General features: G+C 41.3%; 2 protein-coding genes across 2 annotated transcripts; both read left to right on the top strand.

Annotated features, from left to right (window-relative positions):
* Positions 1–1417: 1417 nt before the first annotated feature.
* LOC143339332 (sulfotransferase 2B1-like) lies at positions 1418–4252 on the top strand. Its single transcript, XM_076760506.1, has 6 exons — positions 1418–1556; positions 2553–2764; positions 3202–3328; positions 3566–3660; positions 3768–3948; positions 4143–4252. The coding sequence occupies exons 1-6, from the start codon at positions 1418–1420 to the stop codon at positions 4250–4252; spliced, it is 864 nt and encodes a 287-aa protein (XP_076616621.1).
* Positions 4253–10073: 5821 nt separating this feature from the next.
* On the top strand, positions 10074–14263 carry LOC143338830 (sulfotransferase 2B1-like). The gene is made up of 6 exons (XM_076759605.1): positions 10074–10212; positions 12557–12768; positions 13206–13332; positions 13577–13671; positions 13779–13959; positions 14154–14263. The coding sequence occupies exons 1-6, from the start codon at positions 10074–10076 to the stop codon at positions 14261–14263; spliced, it is 864 nt and encodes a 287-aa protein (XP_076615720.1).
* The last annotated feature ends 3453 nt before the right edge of the window (positions 14264–17716 follow it).

The raw sequence follows: 17716 nt of genomic DNA, 5'->3' as shown, positions 1-17716 counted from the left end.
TCTTCTCTCTGTCTACTCCTCAGTTTCAGTGGATGGATCTCCCAGATTCACCCGTTGCACGTTTTTGGGGCTTTCATTAAACCCATTGAGTTTTTACATGCTCCTGCCTCTGCCTCTGAGTTTTTAGCACTCTCAGTATTAATTGGATATCAATTAAATTCTGAAATTTGTATAGTTGTCTTAATTAAAAAAATTACCATTTTATGTCATTTGCATGATCAAATGTTGATCAAGCAAAAGTTTGACATTTCTGGAACATGTCCATTTGTACCCTTGCCAAGAGCTTGACAGTCAGCAGCTGGTTAGTTTAGTTGAGAATAAAGACTGAAAAACAGGAAACAGCTAGCCTGGCTGTGTCTAAAGGTAAAATTTGCCTAGCAGCACCTCAAAACCTCAATAATTAACACATTATATCTTATACAACTTTAACAACGCATTTGTTATCCCTGAACCATCTAAATATTAGATGCTACACCATTCTTGTTGCCTTAGTCCCTCACTCTGCAGTCTGTTACATATGACTGTGTGCCTAATATCATTACAGCACTGAGAAATTTTCAGTTCACAGCACAGTGATCTGACTGAGGATGCACACAGGAAGGAGTTCAGGGACCAGTCCATATGGTGTCTCTAAATACTAGTGGTGTCATTCAGAAGGCACAACAGAGACTATACTTTCTGAGATATCTTAAAAAATATGGAATGTCCACAAAAACCCTGGTCACTTTCTACCAGGCAACCACCGAGAGCATCCATACAGGAGGCGTATTGGTGTCCTTTGGCAGCCGGACTGAACAGGACCACAGACAACAAAAACAGCCTCAAAAATCATAGGAACACCACTACCACAGCATCAAGAAATGTACACCACAGAGGATACTCAAGTATCACAGTATCATATAAGTATCTGAGGGGACAGCAGCCACCCAGAACACGTCTGTTCTCATTCCATCCCTCAGGAAAATACTTACATTGGAGCTCAGACCAGCCACCTCAGAGATAGTTCTCATCCACAGGCGGTCAGAATAATGAACAGTAGGCACCTTCCATCACTCACAATGATATTTTGTTGTATTTCTTATTCATTGTTTTTTTATTTAATATTCTTTTTTATATATAGATTTAAGGTGTGAGAGAGTCAGGACACATGCATTCCATTGCATTTGAATGTACATGGGACTTTTTAAGTGTGTATGACATGAAACTTGAACCTAGTTTTGCATGCCTTTGGATTTGCTTGTGCAGGGAAAGCAAAAGAGAGAGAGAGAGAGAGAGACAGAGAGAGAGAGAGAGAGAGAGAGAGAGAGAGAGAGAGAGAGAGATTAAAAGAGACAAGTCAAGAGTAGTTCAGTAGACAGTTGTGACTGCAAGAGTTAGCTTCATCCGCAGAGATTCTGATCGTTTCTTGTTTTGAACTATGACTGAGGCAGAGCTCTACACAGTGTACAAGGGGGTCCCGATGTCTGCACGTACGCACTCCCCAACGAGCCTGAAATACTTTGAGGAGTTTTCTTTTCGCTCAGATGATATCCTCATTGTAACGTACCCCAAATCAGGTGAGTGTGCACACCAGAATTAAACATGACTTGACAAATTGGGAATGCATCTTTCACATTCTTCACATCAAATGTATTTTAGTCTATGTGCGCGTGTGTTTGTGTGTGTGTAAGGGTCCAGGTATTTTGTGGCTCTTTTGATTGATTGATTGGTAACAGTCCTAAAACTTATCAATCAGTTGAGGAGCAATAGCGCCTGCCAGTGTACTCAGTTTTGTTGGTGGGCTTATCCACCTGTTAATTTTTCGTGGACTGAACATTTTTCCATGTTGCCTCTTACATACTTATGTATAGAAACCCATTTCTGCCAACATGATGAAAAAAAGATCACAATGTAACTCATTTTTGACAGTTATATACTCTGACCAGTGCAATCAAGTAAAGCAGTACCGAGGATGCGCTAATTGTCAGAGAGGGCTACTATTTAAATGTTCATTTAACAGTCTCCTGAGTTCTTAGCAGTCGCTGTTGAGCTGGTTAAATTTCCCATTTACCATTAGACGTTGTCAGTGCAGGCTTAAATGTAAAGACTAAGAATATGCAAGCTTCAAGCAATAACTGTTTTATCTTTGACCACAGATATATACAGCAGCAAACGATGGCGGACTCCTGAGTTCTTAGCAGTTGCTGTTGAGCTGGTTAAAATTAAATTAGAAAACACAGTGCTAACTCTGACAACCTAATAATGAAACATGCTGCAAATACACAAAATACAGCAAAGTGTTTCCAGAGGACACTAAAAAGTGCTGAACAAGGGTCGGACGTGCTTGTTGTTGGACCAAATATGCTCTTTCACACAAGATTACCCATTACAAACTGCCCTAATGGCATGAAATGATATATGCTTCTCGTCTCTGGACGTGGTTGCCTCTCCTCCCACTCCCCATTGTCATGTCAAAACAATACAGCACCAGATATAGTGCCAATGTTTGCGCCTTAGAAAAACAAAAAAAGGGTTGTGCGTTAGTTACTCATGTAACTATACATATCTTTTAGGTACAACATGGACCCAAGAGATTGTCCCTCTGATCATGAGTGGAGGAGATCCAGCTTCTGTTGAGACTGTTCCTAATTGGCGGCGTGTTCCTTGGCTGGAGATAGGTCAATCCTACACGTTTAACCTTGAAGAGAGGCCATCTCCACGCATGTTAGCTACACACTACCACTACAACATGATGTCATCATCCTTCTTTAAAGCCAAGCCGAAGGTAAGTCTGACTAAACATGCAAGGAGTTTTTACATGTTGTCGTCCGTTTATGGTACTCACAAAACAAAAGTTATATAAAAAGGAATAAACAATAAGTCAGAAAAAATTCAATTTGATTTCTTTTATAGTGAAGTGAGGAGGATGAGTTGAGGAGTCTCATAGTCTGAGACAGTCTCCCTCACTCCCAACTGTGACTTACCCTGCTATCATTCCTATTGGTACATATAATTTTGTGACATTATGTAATAATGACCAGCATAGTCCCACCCAACTTCAACTGAGCTGTCAATTTCACCTGAACTGTACAAGTCCACATGAGAAGATGACAATGAGTACAATATGTCATTTTTGTGGCAGCCATGTATGTTTGGAGTCTGAAAAGGGTTGAGTGTTCAAAGCTCCATCATTGATTAGTGGATTTCTCCTCATCACTGCAGGTCATCTATGTCATGAGGAACCCCAAAGATGTGTTCACATCTTCCTTTCACTTCTATGGGATGGCATCCTTCCTGGAAAACCCAGGTCCACAGAGCGAGTTCCTCAACAAGTTCCTTGATGGGAAAGGTTGTTCTCATTGTTCAATATACAGTGTTTACTTATAATACAGTTCACATCACAGTAAGAGAGATGAACCCTTCCCTGAAATGTATTTCATGAAATGGATATGGTCTTCCACTTGATTATGAGATTTAACATGTTCAAAGACCATGAAGTTCAATGCAAAAACTAATAGTAAACACTGAAAACACTTCAAATTTTCTCATGATCATGGAATACTTGTGACTGTTTTTCCCCTTCCAGTTAATTTTGGCTCCTGGTTTGATCATGTGAAGAGCTGGCTGAATGCTGAGGATAAAGAGCGCATAATGTACATCTCCTATGAAGAGATGATAATGGTGAGATTAAGCAACAATCCTCAAATCTGCCAAACAATCGTGATCTCAGTCATACTGTGAGAATCAGTGCAGGAATATGAGATGATGTGTGTTTCTCTGTGGTGCAGGACCTGAAGGACTCTGTGGCCAGAATGGCTCAGTTCTTGGACAAATCTCTGGATGCTGAGGTGACGGAGAAGATCGCAGAACGTTGTTTGTTCAAGAACATGAAGCAGAACAAAATGTCAAACTACTCTACAACTCCTCGTGAACTAATGGACCAGACAAAGTCTGAATTTCTCAGGAAAGGTGAGTTTCAGTAAATTATACACTTACAGTACCATTTCAGTTTAACTGTTGTTGGATGTGATCTGTAGAGCCTGAGAATGACTACCTATACAATACTACTACACACACACACTTGATACAATGTAGCAAATTACAAATCTAATTGAAAATAGAGACACATTTTCACACACCATTTCTTGCATGTTGTGTTTCAGGAACTTCCGGAGACTGGAAAAACCAACTGACAGTGGCAGAAGCAGAGTACTTTGATGCAGTTTACAAAGACAAAATGAAAGATGTCAAATATAAATTTGTATGGGATTAAAATAAACATAATAAAAGTAATTTTGTCAGTTTGTGGAAACAGAAATGCTGAAGATGTCATCTTGAATATTGCCAATTATTTTACAAAGACAGCTTTCTTTGATGTTCTCTTATTTGCTTTCACTGTTTTATCTTTCTTTCTTTTTTCTTTTTTACTATACTCTTTACTGTGTAGACGTAGCAACTTTCTCACAAAACTGTAAGCTTACATTATCTGATTTCCTCACGTGGCAGGTAAACACTGGATACTTTGACTGAAATTACGAGTTTCTGTCCTCTTTTTCTGATATAATTGATGACAGATTTACCAGAATTCATGTGCCATCACATTCACAAATACAGAATTACCATAATGTTGCATATTCTTAATTAATCCACTGACAGTAAAAGGTGAAATGTGTCTCTGAGTCATTAATAAATGCTATAACTTTGCACTGAGAAGATGGGCTTGTCAGACTCTGAAAAAACAAATGTGTTGTTGTAATGGTTAAAATAGTTAATGTGTTATCCCAATGGCCTGCTTCTGGCCTGCAGTCTATTAAATGCTAAGCACACAAGCAATTACAGTAAGTAATCTAGCCCAAACATAAATAAATGGGGTGGGAGGAGGAGCATGACTCGTCCTAAATGACTGCTCTCTGCAACAAAACAGGAATGGGATGTATGAAGGGGGTCAAACATTGACTCATTGGAGTCTGTGGACGACAGGTTGTGTTACAGCTATGTCTGCCACCATACAGAGGTAAAGACTGTTGGGCTGAATTTATTCTATGTGCAGTCAGAGAGAGTATGAGGATTGCGGGTAGGAGGGAAGAAGAATAAAAGTCTTTGATTGTCAGTGTCTTGAGTTTTATTAAATACTGAAGAACTGTGGTGGAAAAAGTCTTTTAATGTTTCTTCAGTCACCTGTTTTATTAAATCAGATGAGAATAAAGTAAGGCCAAGAGTCCAGCAGTGTGCAATTCTTTAGATTCTACTGCATTAAACGTGCAAACTGAGCAAAACCAAGGCTGTTTAGGGCCTATGCTTACTCTGATCTGAGCATAAATATTTTTTATAAAAATGAACATAAATGTTTGATCAATAATACACCACATATATCCGCCCTCTAGGACTATAAGTCCAACTCTAGCATAACTTCGGTGGAGTCCATCCTTTGGGATAGCAAATCGCCACCACATCCCATCAGTGATCATCCAATGATCTCCTGCCATCAGTGTGTCTAGAACAAATCGGTTCAGTAACGTCATGGTGGACGTGGCCATTGACTGTTTCTTTACCCCTCCTATTGCTAGCATTGTATAGTTTATGAATAGCTGTTGGTTACTACAAGTCATCTATCTATCCATGTACTGTTTCTTGCTGCATTCTGTGCAGTGACTACAGAGGTACAGGTACTGATACTCATCTGGTATACCATAAGGCTCCTGATCCCATGCAATGTATACCCTCTTATCCTGTTCCTATTTAGCTATTGCATACCTTTTAACTCTGCTTGAATGACTTACATTTGTAGAATGTATGGTTAGAATGGTTGGATGCCCTGTGAATAAGAGGGGGGTTCAAATGCCAGTCCAATTCTTTTTCAATTTTGCCTTCAACTGACCACCCTGTCCACAATACCAGAACACATCTACAAGTGGGTATGTTCCTTGTGAGTAGTCTGGAAATCTGTATTGCTCTATGTCTGTTTTGTTTCTCTGATAAATAATATGTTCCCCATTTAGGCCAACTGCTGATATTAGCTTGCGCTGTAATATTACACAGCTTAATATAGGCCACAACATTAACTCAGGGTAGCCAAGATACATTCTGACAGTTGCGCTCTGTCTTGTTTTACTACGTGTCACTACTTCTTCTCACCATTATCCCCTTACTATGCTGTATGGAAACACTAATAAGGTTCTCATTCTGTTTATTGTAGCTGTTTGGTCTGACTGCAGGTTCCCTTTTATCCTGTGCTTAAACTGAGCATAGCTTTGCTCTTTATGTAGTGTCTTCATTCTTTTAAAGATAGGTATTTTGTGTGTGTGTGTGTGTGTGTGTGTGTGTGTGTGTGTGGGTGTGTGTGTGGGTGTGACAGAGAGAGATTTTTATATGGCCTTACAGGTGCATCAAGATGGTAAAAGAAAACATGGATATAGAGTACTTTTTGTATTCTGCCAGTCATGAGTTCCTGCCGACAAAGTCCCAGGTCCTAGCCATGTTCTGACCATTCAATCATTTTCAACCTCCACCACCTGGATGCACCTTGGACAATGCCCAACTTTGATGAGCACAGAGATGTCCCATCAAATCTACAATGATGATGAGACAAGGTCTAAGCTGGACTCACAAGAATCAAAGTCACTGTGACCTGGGAGACCAAGCGCACATAATCAATCCCAGTGAACCAGGGGCCACATCACTGTCCTGGCCTGCTTTAACATGGCTGGAGAGGATGTCACCACTCTCATCAAATAAGGGAGGATATCTGGGGGGCCCTTATAACATGGATGGGGTCTCCAATACCCTCGAAGGGAAGTCACTGGCAGGGTATGTGGACAGTGAACTGTTGAGTAGTTTTCAAGGGGCCTAAGACACTTATATCAGAGGAAAAAGGATCGAAGAGTGGAAAGTGGAGAGTGCAAAGAGTTAAAATAGGGTATTTTCCTACTCTGCAAGAAGACATCTGAATATGCCTGTGAGAGTGAAAACTCCTTCAGGCATTTGGTGAGAGGATTCAGGACATGAAAAGCAACCAACAAGAACTGAACATTTTTGCAATATTTAATGTGGAAACCTGTAAAACCATCTGCGAGTAGTATCATCATGATCATCCCTACCACCTGACCAAAGAGAAGCAGTCTCAGCCATAGCATATGTCTTCAATAATTTAGTATGGCCAGGGGTGACAGCAAGGGGTCACAGGACAGCTATTGTTCAGCATCCTGTTACGTTAAAAATTTCCAGGAATTAGCAGCGCATACTGCAAAAGCAAATACCATACGTCCAACCCAACTCAGCCCAATTTGTGGTGGAAGATGATGCATCTGACACCAGGGTGGGAGCAGTGTTGACACAATGCTCCGGCACAACCAGAAGTTTCACCCTTGTGCTTCCTTTTCAACGAAACTGACACCTATCCAACAAAATTATAGTTTTGGGGGCTGGAAGCTCCTGGCTGTTAAGATTGCATTGGAGATGTGGTGCCACTGATGACCATTTTGTGTTCTGGACCGGCCACTGAAATCTTTCCTACATCCAGTCCTCCGAGAGACTAAACATGGTGGTCCCTGTTTTTCATTTGATTCAACCTCACTCTCACCTACCGCCCAGACTCAATAAATATGAAGCCTGCTGCCTTCTCCCAGCAACACAGTGCAGACAAATCTGGTTCCAAGCCCAAGCCCATCCTGCTCTCATGAGGTGAGGGAATCGCAATGGCTTCAACCTGATCCAGGTAATGGCCTGCCTAACTGTCTATTTGTCCCCGATCCTGCACCGGGGGCATCAGTTAATCTCTCCTCCAGTTTTCATCCTCAGACCAACGGACAATCTGAAAGAACTAATCAGGACCAAGGACGACAATACCTGGTTGATTTGGAAAGTTATTGTCCTGAAAAGACGTCATGTGTACTCTGATCCCCTATTCTGGACAATGACATGGTCAGAGACTCTCAACAGGCCCAACCAGACAAGCCTAGTGGGTCACCTGGAGGCTCTCATTGAGAGGAGTGCGGTTAGGATCTGCAGTTTGCAATCCTTTTTGTCTGATTGTTCTTTATGTTTCCCTTCCCCTCTTTCTCTTGTCTGTCTCTTCCCTGTCTGTCTTGTGTGTTTGTTTAACTGCAGGGCGTGGCTGGCAGGTCTGGTCCAGCCAACTGCCCTGAGCACACCTAACAGCAATCACTCAATCAAGACCTACTTGCTGCCACAGTATAAATGCACTGGCCTTCCACCCACATTTTTGCTAACTTTTGCCTTGCCTGCCTATCTGCTTCCCTGACTCCTGTTCCCTGTGCTCAGGTGCCTACTTCGTGCTCCAGCTGACGCCCTATCAGTCTCAACCATGAGTAGTGTGGAACTGGATTCCCGGTCAGCCTGTCTTCTCTCTGTCTACTCCTCAGTTTCAGTGGATGGATCTCCCAGATTCACCCGTTGCACGTTTTTGGGGCTTTCATTAAACCCATTGAGTTTTTACATGCTCCTGCCTCTGCCTCTGAGTTTTTGCACTCTCAGTATTAATTGGATATCAAATAAATTCTGAAATTTGTATAGTTTTCTTAGTTAAAAAAATTACCATTGTATGTCATTTGCATGATCAAATGTTGATCAAGCAAAAGTTTGACATTTCTGGAACATGTCCATTTGTAACCTTGCCAAGAGCTTGACAGTCAGCAACTGGTTAGTTTAGTTGAGAATAAAGACTGAAAAACAGGAAACAGCTAGCCTGGCTGTGTCTAAAGGTAAAATCTGCCTAGCAGCACCTCCAAACCTCAATAATTAACACATTATATCTTATACAACTTTAACAACGCATTTGTTATCCCTGAACCATCTAAATATTAGATGCTACACCATTCTTGTTGCCTTAGTCCCTCACTCTGCAGTCTGTTACATATGACTGTGTGCCTAATATCATTACAGCACTGAGAAATTTTCAGTTCACACCACAGTGATCTGACTGACGGTGCACATAGGAAGGAGTTCAGGGACCAGTCCATATGGTGTCTCTAAATACTAGTGGTGTCATTCAGAAGGCACAACAGAGACTATACTTTCTGAGATATCTTAAAAAATATTGAATGTCCACAAAATCCCTGGTCACTTTCTACCAGGCAACCACCGAGAGCATCCATACAGGAGGCGTATTGGTGTCCTTTGGCAGCCGGACTGAACAGGACCACAGACAACAAAAACAGCCTCAAAAATCATAGGAACACCACTACCACAGCATCAAGAAATGTACACCACAGAGGATACTCAAGTATCACAGTATCATATAAGTATCTGAGGGGACAGCAGCCACCCAGAACACGTCTGTTCTCATTCCATCCCTCAGGAAAATACTTACAGAGCATCGGAGCTCAGACCAGCCACCTCAGAGATAGTTCTCATCCACAGGCGGTCAGAATAATGAACAGTAGGCACCTTCCATCACTCGCAATGATATTTTGTTGGATTTCTTATTCATTGTTTTTTTATTTAATATTCTTTTTTATATATAGATTTAGGGCGGCACGGTGGCGCAGCAGGTAGTGCACAGGGCCTTTCTGTGTGAAGTTTGCATGTTCTTCCCGTGCATGCGTGGGTTCTCTCCGGGCACTCCGGCTTCCTCCCACAGACCAAAAACATGCTCATTAGGTTAATTGGTGACTCTAAATTGTCCATAGGTGTGAATGGTTGTCTGTCTGTGTGTCTGTCTATGTTGCCCTGCGATTGGCTGGCGACCGGTTCTGGGTGTACCCCGCCTCTTGCCCATTGCTAGCTGGGATAGGCTCTAGCCCCCGCAACCCCGAAAGGGATACGCGGGTATAGAAGATGAATGAATGAATGAATATATAGATTTAAGGCGTGAGAGAGTCAGGACACATGCATTCCATTGCATTTGAATGTACATGGGACTTTTTAAGTGTATACGACATGAAACCTGAACCTAGTTTTGCATGCCTTTGGATTTGCTTGTGCAGGGAAAGCAAAAGAGAGAGAGAGAGAGAGAGAGAGAGAGAGAGAGAGAGAGAGAGATTAAAAGAGACAAGTCAAGAGTAGTTCAGTAGAGAGGTGTCACTGCAAGAGTTAGCTTCACCCACAGAGATTCTGATCATTTCTTGTTTTGAACTATGACTGAAGCAGAGCTCTACACAGTGTACAAGGGGGTCCCGATGTCTGCACGTATGCACTCCCCACAGGCCCTGAAACACTTTGAGGAGTTTTCTTTTCGCTCAGATGATATCCTCATTGTAACGTACCCCAAATCAGGTGAGTGTGCACACCAGAATTAAACATGACTTGACAAATTGGGAATGCATCTTTCACATTCTTCACATCAAATGTATTTTAGTCTATGTGCGCGTGTGTTTGTGTGTGTGTAAGGGTCCAGGTATTTTGTGGCTCTTTTGATTGATTGATTGGTAACAGTCCTAAAACTTATCAATCAGTTGAGGAGCAATAGCGCCTGCCAGTGTACTCAGTTTTGTTGGTGGGCTTATCCACCTGTTAATTTTTAGTGGACTGAATATTTTTCCACGTTGCCTCTTACATACTTATGTATAGAAACCCATTTCTGCCAACACGATGAAAAAAAAGATCACAATGTAACTCATTTTTGACAGTTATATACTCTGACCAGTGCAATCAAGTAAAGCAGTACCGAGGATGCGCTAATTGTCAGAGAGGGCTACTATTTAAATGTTCATTTAACAGACTCCTGAGTTCTTAGCAGTTGCTGTTGAGCTGGTTAAATTTCCCATTTACCATTAGACGTTGTCAGTGCAGGCTTAAATGTAAAGATGAAGAATATGCAAGCTTCAAGCAATAACTGTTTTACCTTTGACCACAGATATATACAGTGGTGTCAAAAGTACACACATTTGTTACTTAAGTAAAAGTATAGATACTGCAGTTTAAAAACACTCTGGTAAAAGTTGAAGTATCACCTTGACATCTTTACTCAAGTAAAAGTGAAAAAGTATGTGCTCAAAAACCTACTTAAAGTATAAAAGTATAAAGTAACCTTTAAAAAATAATAATAAATTAGTTGATGCCACTATATACGTAGATTGGAAGCTTATTTTGAAACTGATTATACGTGTGGCCCAAAACACAGCATTATCATAAACCCATTACTGTCAAAGACAAAGCAACGAGAGGAACATGTTCTTTCTCAAACTTTATTGGAATTCAATTAGACGTCCAGAGGTAGCGGGTAGAGGTCGAGGTAACGACCTCTCACTACATGCAAACCCATAAATGGCATAACATGCGCTTTCAGGAGTGAATTGTTCCTGACTGCTTTAACATCCTTTGCTCCCAGGGTATGTCAGGTCGGTTACTAACTTCCAAGAAAAAAACAAACAAACAAACAAACAAAACAAATCTCAAGAGGTATTCAGGCCTGCAAAACTGCCAGAACACTTGGGTGAAAAGACATTCTATGTAGCCCAAGTTTGTGTGTGTGGAGGGAGGGAGAGAGAGAGAGAAAAAAAAAAACAGCTTTCCTCTATATGTTTTTTCAAATTTGACGGAGAGCTTTTAAAAGCCAAAATGACGTGTGTCTTCGGAGTGCAGAGTTTGCACTGCATTTGCCAGGAGTCGTTTTTGCTTCCGACGATTTAAAAAAATTATTTTAGATAAGGCCACGGGTGAGGAAGGTCTCCGTCTCCATCTCCTGTTTCCGACTTCTCAGACGTTTCGCCATCCTTTTCCGACTCAGACATGATTGATGCGTGCCATATATTTCGCGTGTGTAGATTGTAGATCACTTGCTTGCTTACGACCAGCTCTCTATCGTCCTAGCTTCTGTTCTGACGACTTCCGTTTGTGTCAGCACAAATGGGATGAATCGTCTAACCAATGAGCGTTTGTTTTATATGATTCATCCAATTACACTTGACCTCATAGGTGAGGATTGGCGCCACTGATCTGTATTGGATGGCGCACACGACGTAAAAAAAAATATAATAATTAAAAACAAAACAAAACAAAACATTAAACTTAAACCAAGAGTAACGAGACTGTTCATTTTAAAAATGTAAGGAATAGAAAGTACAGATACTTGTGTGAAAATGTAATGAGTAGAAGTCAAAAGTAGGCAGAAAAAATAGTAATGGAGTAAAGTATAGATACCTAAAAAGTGTACTTAAGTACAGTAATGAAGTATTTGTACTTCGTTACTTGACACCTCTGGATATATACAGCAGCAAACGATGGCGGACTCCTGAGTTCTTAGCAGTTGCTGTTGAGCTGGTTAAAATTAAGTTAGAAAACACAGTGCTAATTCTGACAACCTAATAACGAAACATGCTGCAAATACACAAAATACAGCAAAGTGTTTCCAGAGGACACTAAAAAGTGCTGAACAAGGGTCGGACGTGCTTGTTGTTGGACCAAATATGCTCTTTCACACAAGATTACCCATTACAAACTGCCCTAATGGCATGAAATGATATATGCTTCTCGTCTCTGGACGTGGTTGCCTCTCCTCCCACTCCCCATTGTCATGTCAAAACAATAGAGCACCAGATATAATGCCAATGTTTGCGCCTTAGAAAAACAAAAAAAGGGTTGTGCATTAGTTACTCATGTAACTATACATTTCTTTTAGGTACAACATGGACCCAAGAGATTGTCCCTCTGATCATGAGTGGAGGAGATCCAGCTTCTGTTGAGACTGTTCCTAATTGGCGGCGTGTTCCTTGGCTGGAGATAGGTCGATCCTACACGTTTAACCTTGAAGAGAGGCCATCTCCACGCATGTTAGCTACACACTACCACTACAACATGATGCCATCATCCTTCTTTAAAGCCAAGCCGAAGGTAAGTCTGACTAAACATGCAAGGAGTTTTTACATGTTGTCGTCCGTTTATGGTACTCACAAAACAAAAGTTATATAAAAAGGAATAAACAATAAGTCAGAAAAAATTCAATTTGATTTCTTTTATAGTGAAGTGAGGAGGATGAGTTGAGGAGTCTCATAGTCTGAGACAGTCTCCCTCACTCCCAACTGTGACTTACCCTGCTATCATTCCTATTGGTACATATAATTTTGTGACATTATGTAATAATGGCCAGCATAGTCCCACCCAACTTCAACTGAGCTGTCAATTTCACCTGAACTGTACGAGTCCACATGAGAAGATGACAATGAGTACAATATGTCATTTTTGTGGCAGCTATGTATGTTTGGAGACTGAAAAGGGTTGAGTGTTCAAAGCTCCATCATTGATTAGTGGATGTCTCCTCATCACTGCAGGTCATCTACGTCATGAGGAACCCCAAAGATGTGTTCACATCTTCCTTTCACTACTATGGGATGGCATCCTTCCTGGAAAACCCAGGTCCACAGAGCGAGTTCCTCAACAAGTTCCTTGATGGGAAAGGTTGTTCTCATTGTTCAATATACAGTGTTTACTTATAATACAGTTCACATCACAGTAAGAGAGATGAACCCTTCCCTGAAATGTATTTGATGAAATGGATATGGTCTTCCACCTGATTATGAGATTCAACATGGGCAATGTTCAAAGACCATGAAGCTCAATGCAAAAAGCAATAGTAAACACTGAAAACACTTCAAATTTTCTCATGATCATGGAATACTTGTGACTTTTTTGTTCCTTCTAGTTATGTTTGGCTCCTGGTTTGATCATGTGAAGAGCTGGCTGAATGCTGAGGATAAAGAGCGCATAATGTACATCTCCTATGAAGAGATGATAATGGTGAGATTAAGCAACAATCCTCAAATCTGCCAAACAATCGTGATCTCAGTCATACTGTGAGAATCAGTGCAGGAATATGAGATGATGTGTGTTTCTCTGTGGTGCAGGACCTGAAGGACTCTGTGGCCAGAATCGCTCAGTTCTTGGACAAATCTCTGGATGCTGAGGTGACGGAGAAGATCGCAGAACGTTGTTTGTTCAAGAACATGAAGCAGAACAAAATGTCAAACTACTCTACAGCTCCTCCTGAACTAATGGACCAGACAAAGTCTGAATTTCTCAGGAAAGGTGAGTTTCAGTAAATTATACACTTACAGTACCATTTCAGTTTAACTGTTGTTGGATGTGATCTTTAGAGCCTGACAATGACTACCTATACAATACTACTACACACACAGATGTCATACAATGTAGCAAATTACAAACATAATTGAAAATACAGACACAATTTCACACACCATTTCTTGCATGTTGTGTTTCAGGCATTGCCGGAGACTGGAAAAACCAACTGACAGTGGCAGAAGCAGAGTACTTTGATGCAGTTTACGAAGACAAAATGAAAGATGTCAAATGTAAATTTGTATGGGATTAAAAATTAACGTAATAAAAGTAATTTTGTCAGTTTCCGGAAACGGAAGTGCTGAAGAGGTCATCTGCAATATTGACAATTATTTTACAAAGACAAATTTCTTGTTAGGCTTTTGCCTGACAAATTTGTTTGGACCCAAGGATGCAGACCTGAAACAGAAATCAGATAAAAGAGAATTTATTAACAATAAATTGTAACAATAAGCACACTCAAAAGGAGTGGAGAATAAACAAACTAAAGGCGCACTCAAAAGGAGTGGGAGACAACAACGGGAGCTCCGACTTGAGGTAAGACACGAGCTGAAGCGGCATGTAGGCACTGTAACACAGGAGCACACTATTAGTGGCAATTTAAGGACAGTTAGCATTAGCAAACTTCACGAGGAGAGGAGATAAACATGCGCAGTACTCACACTGGGAAGAACCAGACACCGCCATGGACAGAGGAATAATCCAGCACAAGTAGGAGAGAGCTCTCTCTCTTAAGCACTGTGCCTAATCAGGAACATGCGTCTCAGGTGAGCCCCTGAGGAGGCGGAGCTGACTGGGTACAGGGGAACAGCCAGGTGCACAGACAGGGGAGAACAGACAGACAACAATAACACCAGGAAAAGGGCAAGGAGACACAGTAGGAGGGAACAGGTCAGCAGGATCGTAACATTTCTTTGGTAGAGCTGTCGACCAGTTAGATAAGACCTGAGTCATTTAAGAGCTGTGTCAGAGAGACCAACGTGGAGCTCAGGTCTGTTCAGCAGAATATTCTCATCTACTGTATCAAATGCAGCATTGGGATCCAACAGGACTTTTTCTCATCAGTTTTCATCTTGAGGTCATTCATAGCTTTGACTCGAACTGTTTCTGTACCGTGCTGGGCCCAGCAACCAGACTGGGATTTTCCAAACGCACTGTTGTGACAGAGGCAATCATTCAGCTCTTTCAAAACAATGAAGAGAGACAGTAAATCATGTGATCAGTGATGATGGCTGCTGGGATGTTTCCTCTCCACCACAGCCTTCACATCCACTTGCACATTTTGTTTTTCTCTCTACTTTCATCGATCCAAACTAGTCATCTAACCACCCTCGCCAAAAGTTGGAAAAGACACAGATTAAATAGATAATAATTAAATGATTAGATAAAAAAAATCTTCAAAAAAAAGTAAACATTAATATGCATACAGGGCAAATATTGAGCCTCTAAATCTCAATTTTCCTTCTTTTCATTCTCCTTCAAAAATAGCAATACACATTTCGACTCCGAAAGACAAGAAAAGCTGGCACTGTTTAATTCCAGCTGCTCTTCCTTCACTGCATATGTTAATCTAATAGCAGATAATTCATAGTTCTGTGGTGGACCAAACTGCATTTGTATATAATACAATGTTAGGCTCATTTCAGCCACAAGAGGGCAGCAGTGCGCCGGTCTAAAGTGTTCATATGATCTGAATTCATGAATGTCACCGCCTGCACTCAGCTTCTCAAAGTCGGAGCCAGTCTTTCATTTCTGGCTGTTTTTAATAGTGAATATTGTCTCGACACTTAGTCATATAACAGAATACGAGGCTTAATAAGAAGCACCATTCATTGTAGCATTCCTGCCGATGACCAGGGATAATGCTCATTTGGATATAGAGATGCATATAAGTAATAATTAATGGACAGTCCTTAACACATTGTGATCATCTTAAAGATACCTTGTGGTTTTTTTTGTTTTTTTTTTCTATGTGTGCCCTGGTGCACATGGCAGTTGAGCACAAGACACAAACAAACAAACAAACAGAAAGCCAGTGATGAAAACATTGCTCCACAGTTCCACCGGTGATGAAAACCTCCACAGCGCGTATGACCACTTAAAAAACGGTGCACTCCTGACCTCTAGTGGCTGAAATGTGTAGAGCACACTTTGATTCGGCTGCTTTGCTCCCAGCAAGTATGAGACAAGGACAGCTGAATGAAATCAACTGTTAGGTCCAGACCCGTTTCTCATTTCATTGTGAACAACAGGAAGCATATATTTGTCAATGTCAAAACACCTGAATTATGCTCAGTTCGACTTGTGGTCTCCATGTCTGCGTGGGTTTCGTCCGGGTGCTCCGGTTTCCTCCCACAGCCCACAGCTGCCAGCTAAACTGGAGTGTTTGGTTTGAATCAGCGGATTGAATTTGAGTTTGACTTGTGCAACAATAAAGATATTGAATTTGAGCTGTTTTGTTCTATGTTGTGTTCTCTTTGCTGTCATTGTCTGCGGCTGTCAGTTAAGATATCAGCTGGTCACATCTATCTAATAGCAGAGCGACAGAGCTTCACTGATAGCTTATCGTCTTGCTGCTGTCTTTTTAAATACTATTCTCTCTCTGCCTTGATTCTTTCACGCTGCCCTTATGCGAACCCCTCCACCCCACTATCACAGCCCAGTCCTGGCAGCGTCATCATTTCATCATCATCATCATCAGTCAACAGAGCCACCAGCCATCACCACCATCAGTGTCTGGGGGGGGATTTATCTTGATGCTGCTCAGGGGGTTGGCCCTCGATAACAGAATCGCCCTGTGGAGTCTAAGCGCCAAAGACTTTCATCATCTGTCACAATATTCAATTTTCTTTACTTCATTCACTTGTCTCTCCTAATTGAAATGTACAACTTCTTGGCTTCAGAACAAAATTTTCATTTCCAAAGCTTCAAATCCAGTGTGCCAGCTGAACGTCCCTGTTATATTCAAACTGCAGCTTATATATCAACAATCTGCCTACTGGCCTTTTCCTACATGAGCAGTTATTAATGAGCGGGAATTATTCAGTGTCCTGGTTGGTTCTGAGGTGGCTCTGCAGTAATGTCAATGTGGACTTTCCCTTTACTCTTTTACATGGATGAAATGGAGGTGTTCCTCTGGCCCAAACTCTTTATGATGAAAAGAATTTGCAGGAAAGAAAAACCAATACGACAGGCAGAATTAATATTATTACAAGGTGATGCTTTAGTTCTGTGTTACTTCCCCTCATGTAATCACGTCACGGCACTGCTAAATGTCTGTCTTTGTGAGAGGTGAGAGGATACTGATCCTGGATCTGTTGCTGTCCAGCTCCATGACAACCCTGTGGAGTGCTTTAAAGGTGGAGGGTAGTTTAGCTTCAAACAAAATGGCAGCAGCAAATGCAGTTATCCAAATCTTTGCTGCACCATCTTGCCCTGGAGGACAGTCCTGATGTCTGCTGCTTCATGCTCTGATACCCTGGTCTTTGGTAACATGTCCTCCCACTGCGGCATCCTCAGTGGATCCCTGGATGAGAGCTTCATGATCAGTGAGCTGTAGAATGCACATTCACAGAATAAAACAAGATGAGATGGAATCAGATCCACATTATGCACCATACATATTAAAATGTCTGCACTGAACAATAAAGTCAGGAATTTGCACTCACAAAAGTGCAAAGGGAGACACTAAAATCTCGCCCGTGCA

The sequence above is a fragment of the Chaetodon auriga genome, chromosome 20 (genome assembly GCF_051107435.1).
Source record: "Chaetodon auriga isolate fChaAug3 chromosome 20, fChaAug3.hap1, whole genome shotgun sequence".
NCBI classification, from domain to species: Eukaryota; Metazoa; Chordata; class Actinopteri; order Chaetodontiformes; family Chaetodontidae; genus Chaetodon; species Chaetodon auriga.
Note: the sequence above shows the minus strand (reverse complement) of the source record. Positions and strands in the feature narration are given on the sequence as shown.

Bases quoted from the DNA above. Each gene is read 5' to 3' on its own strand.
- LOC143338830 (XM_076759605.1), top strand. From the start codon at position 10,074: ATGACTGAAGCAGAGCTCTACACAGTGTACAAGGGGGTCCCGATGTCT. The intron at 10,213-12,556 runs GTGAGTGTGCAC...CATTTCTTTTAG, and splicing joins TGTAACGTACCCCAAATCAG to GTACAACATGGACCCAAGAG. The intron at 13,333-13,576 runs GTTGTTCTCATT...TGTTCCTTCTAG, and splicing joins CAAGTTCCTTGATGGGAAAG to TTATGTTTGGCTCCTGGTTT.
- LOC143339332 (XM_076760506.1), top strand. From the start codon at position 1,418: ATGACTGAGGCAGAGCTCTACACAGTGTACAAGGGGGTCCCGATGTCT. The intron at 1,557-2,552 runs GTGAGTGTGCAC...CATATCTTTTAG, and splicing joins TGTAACGTACCCCAAATCAG to GTACAACATGGACCCAAGAG. The intron at 3,329-3,565 runs GTTGTTCTCATT...TTCCCCTTCCAG, and splicing joins CAAGTTCCTTGATGGGAAAG to TTAATTTTGGCTCCTGGTTT.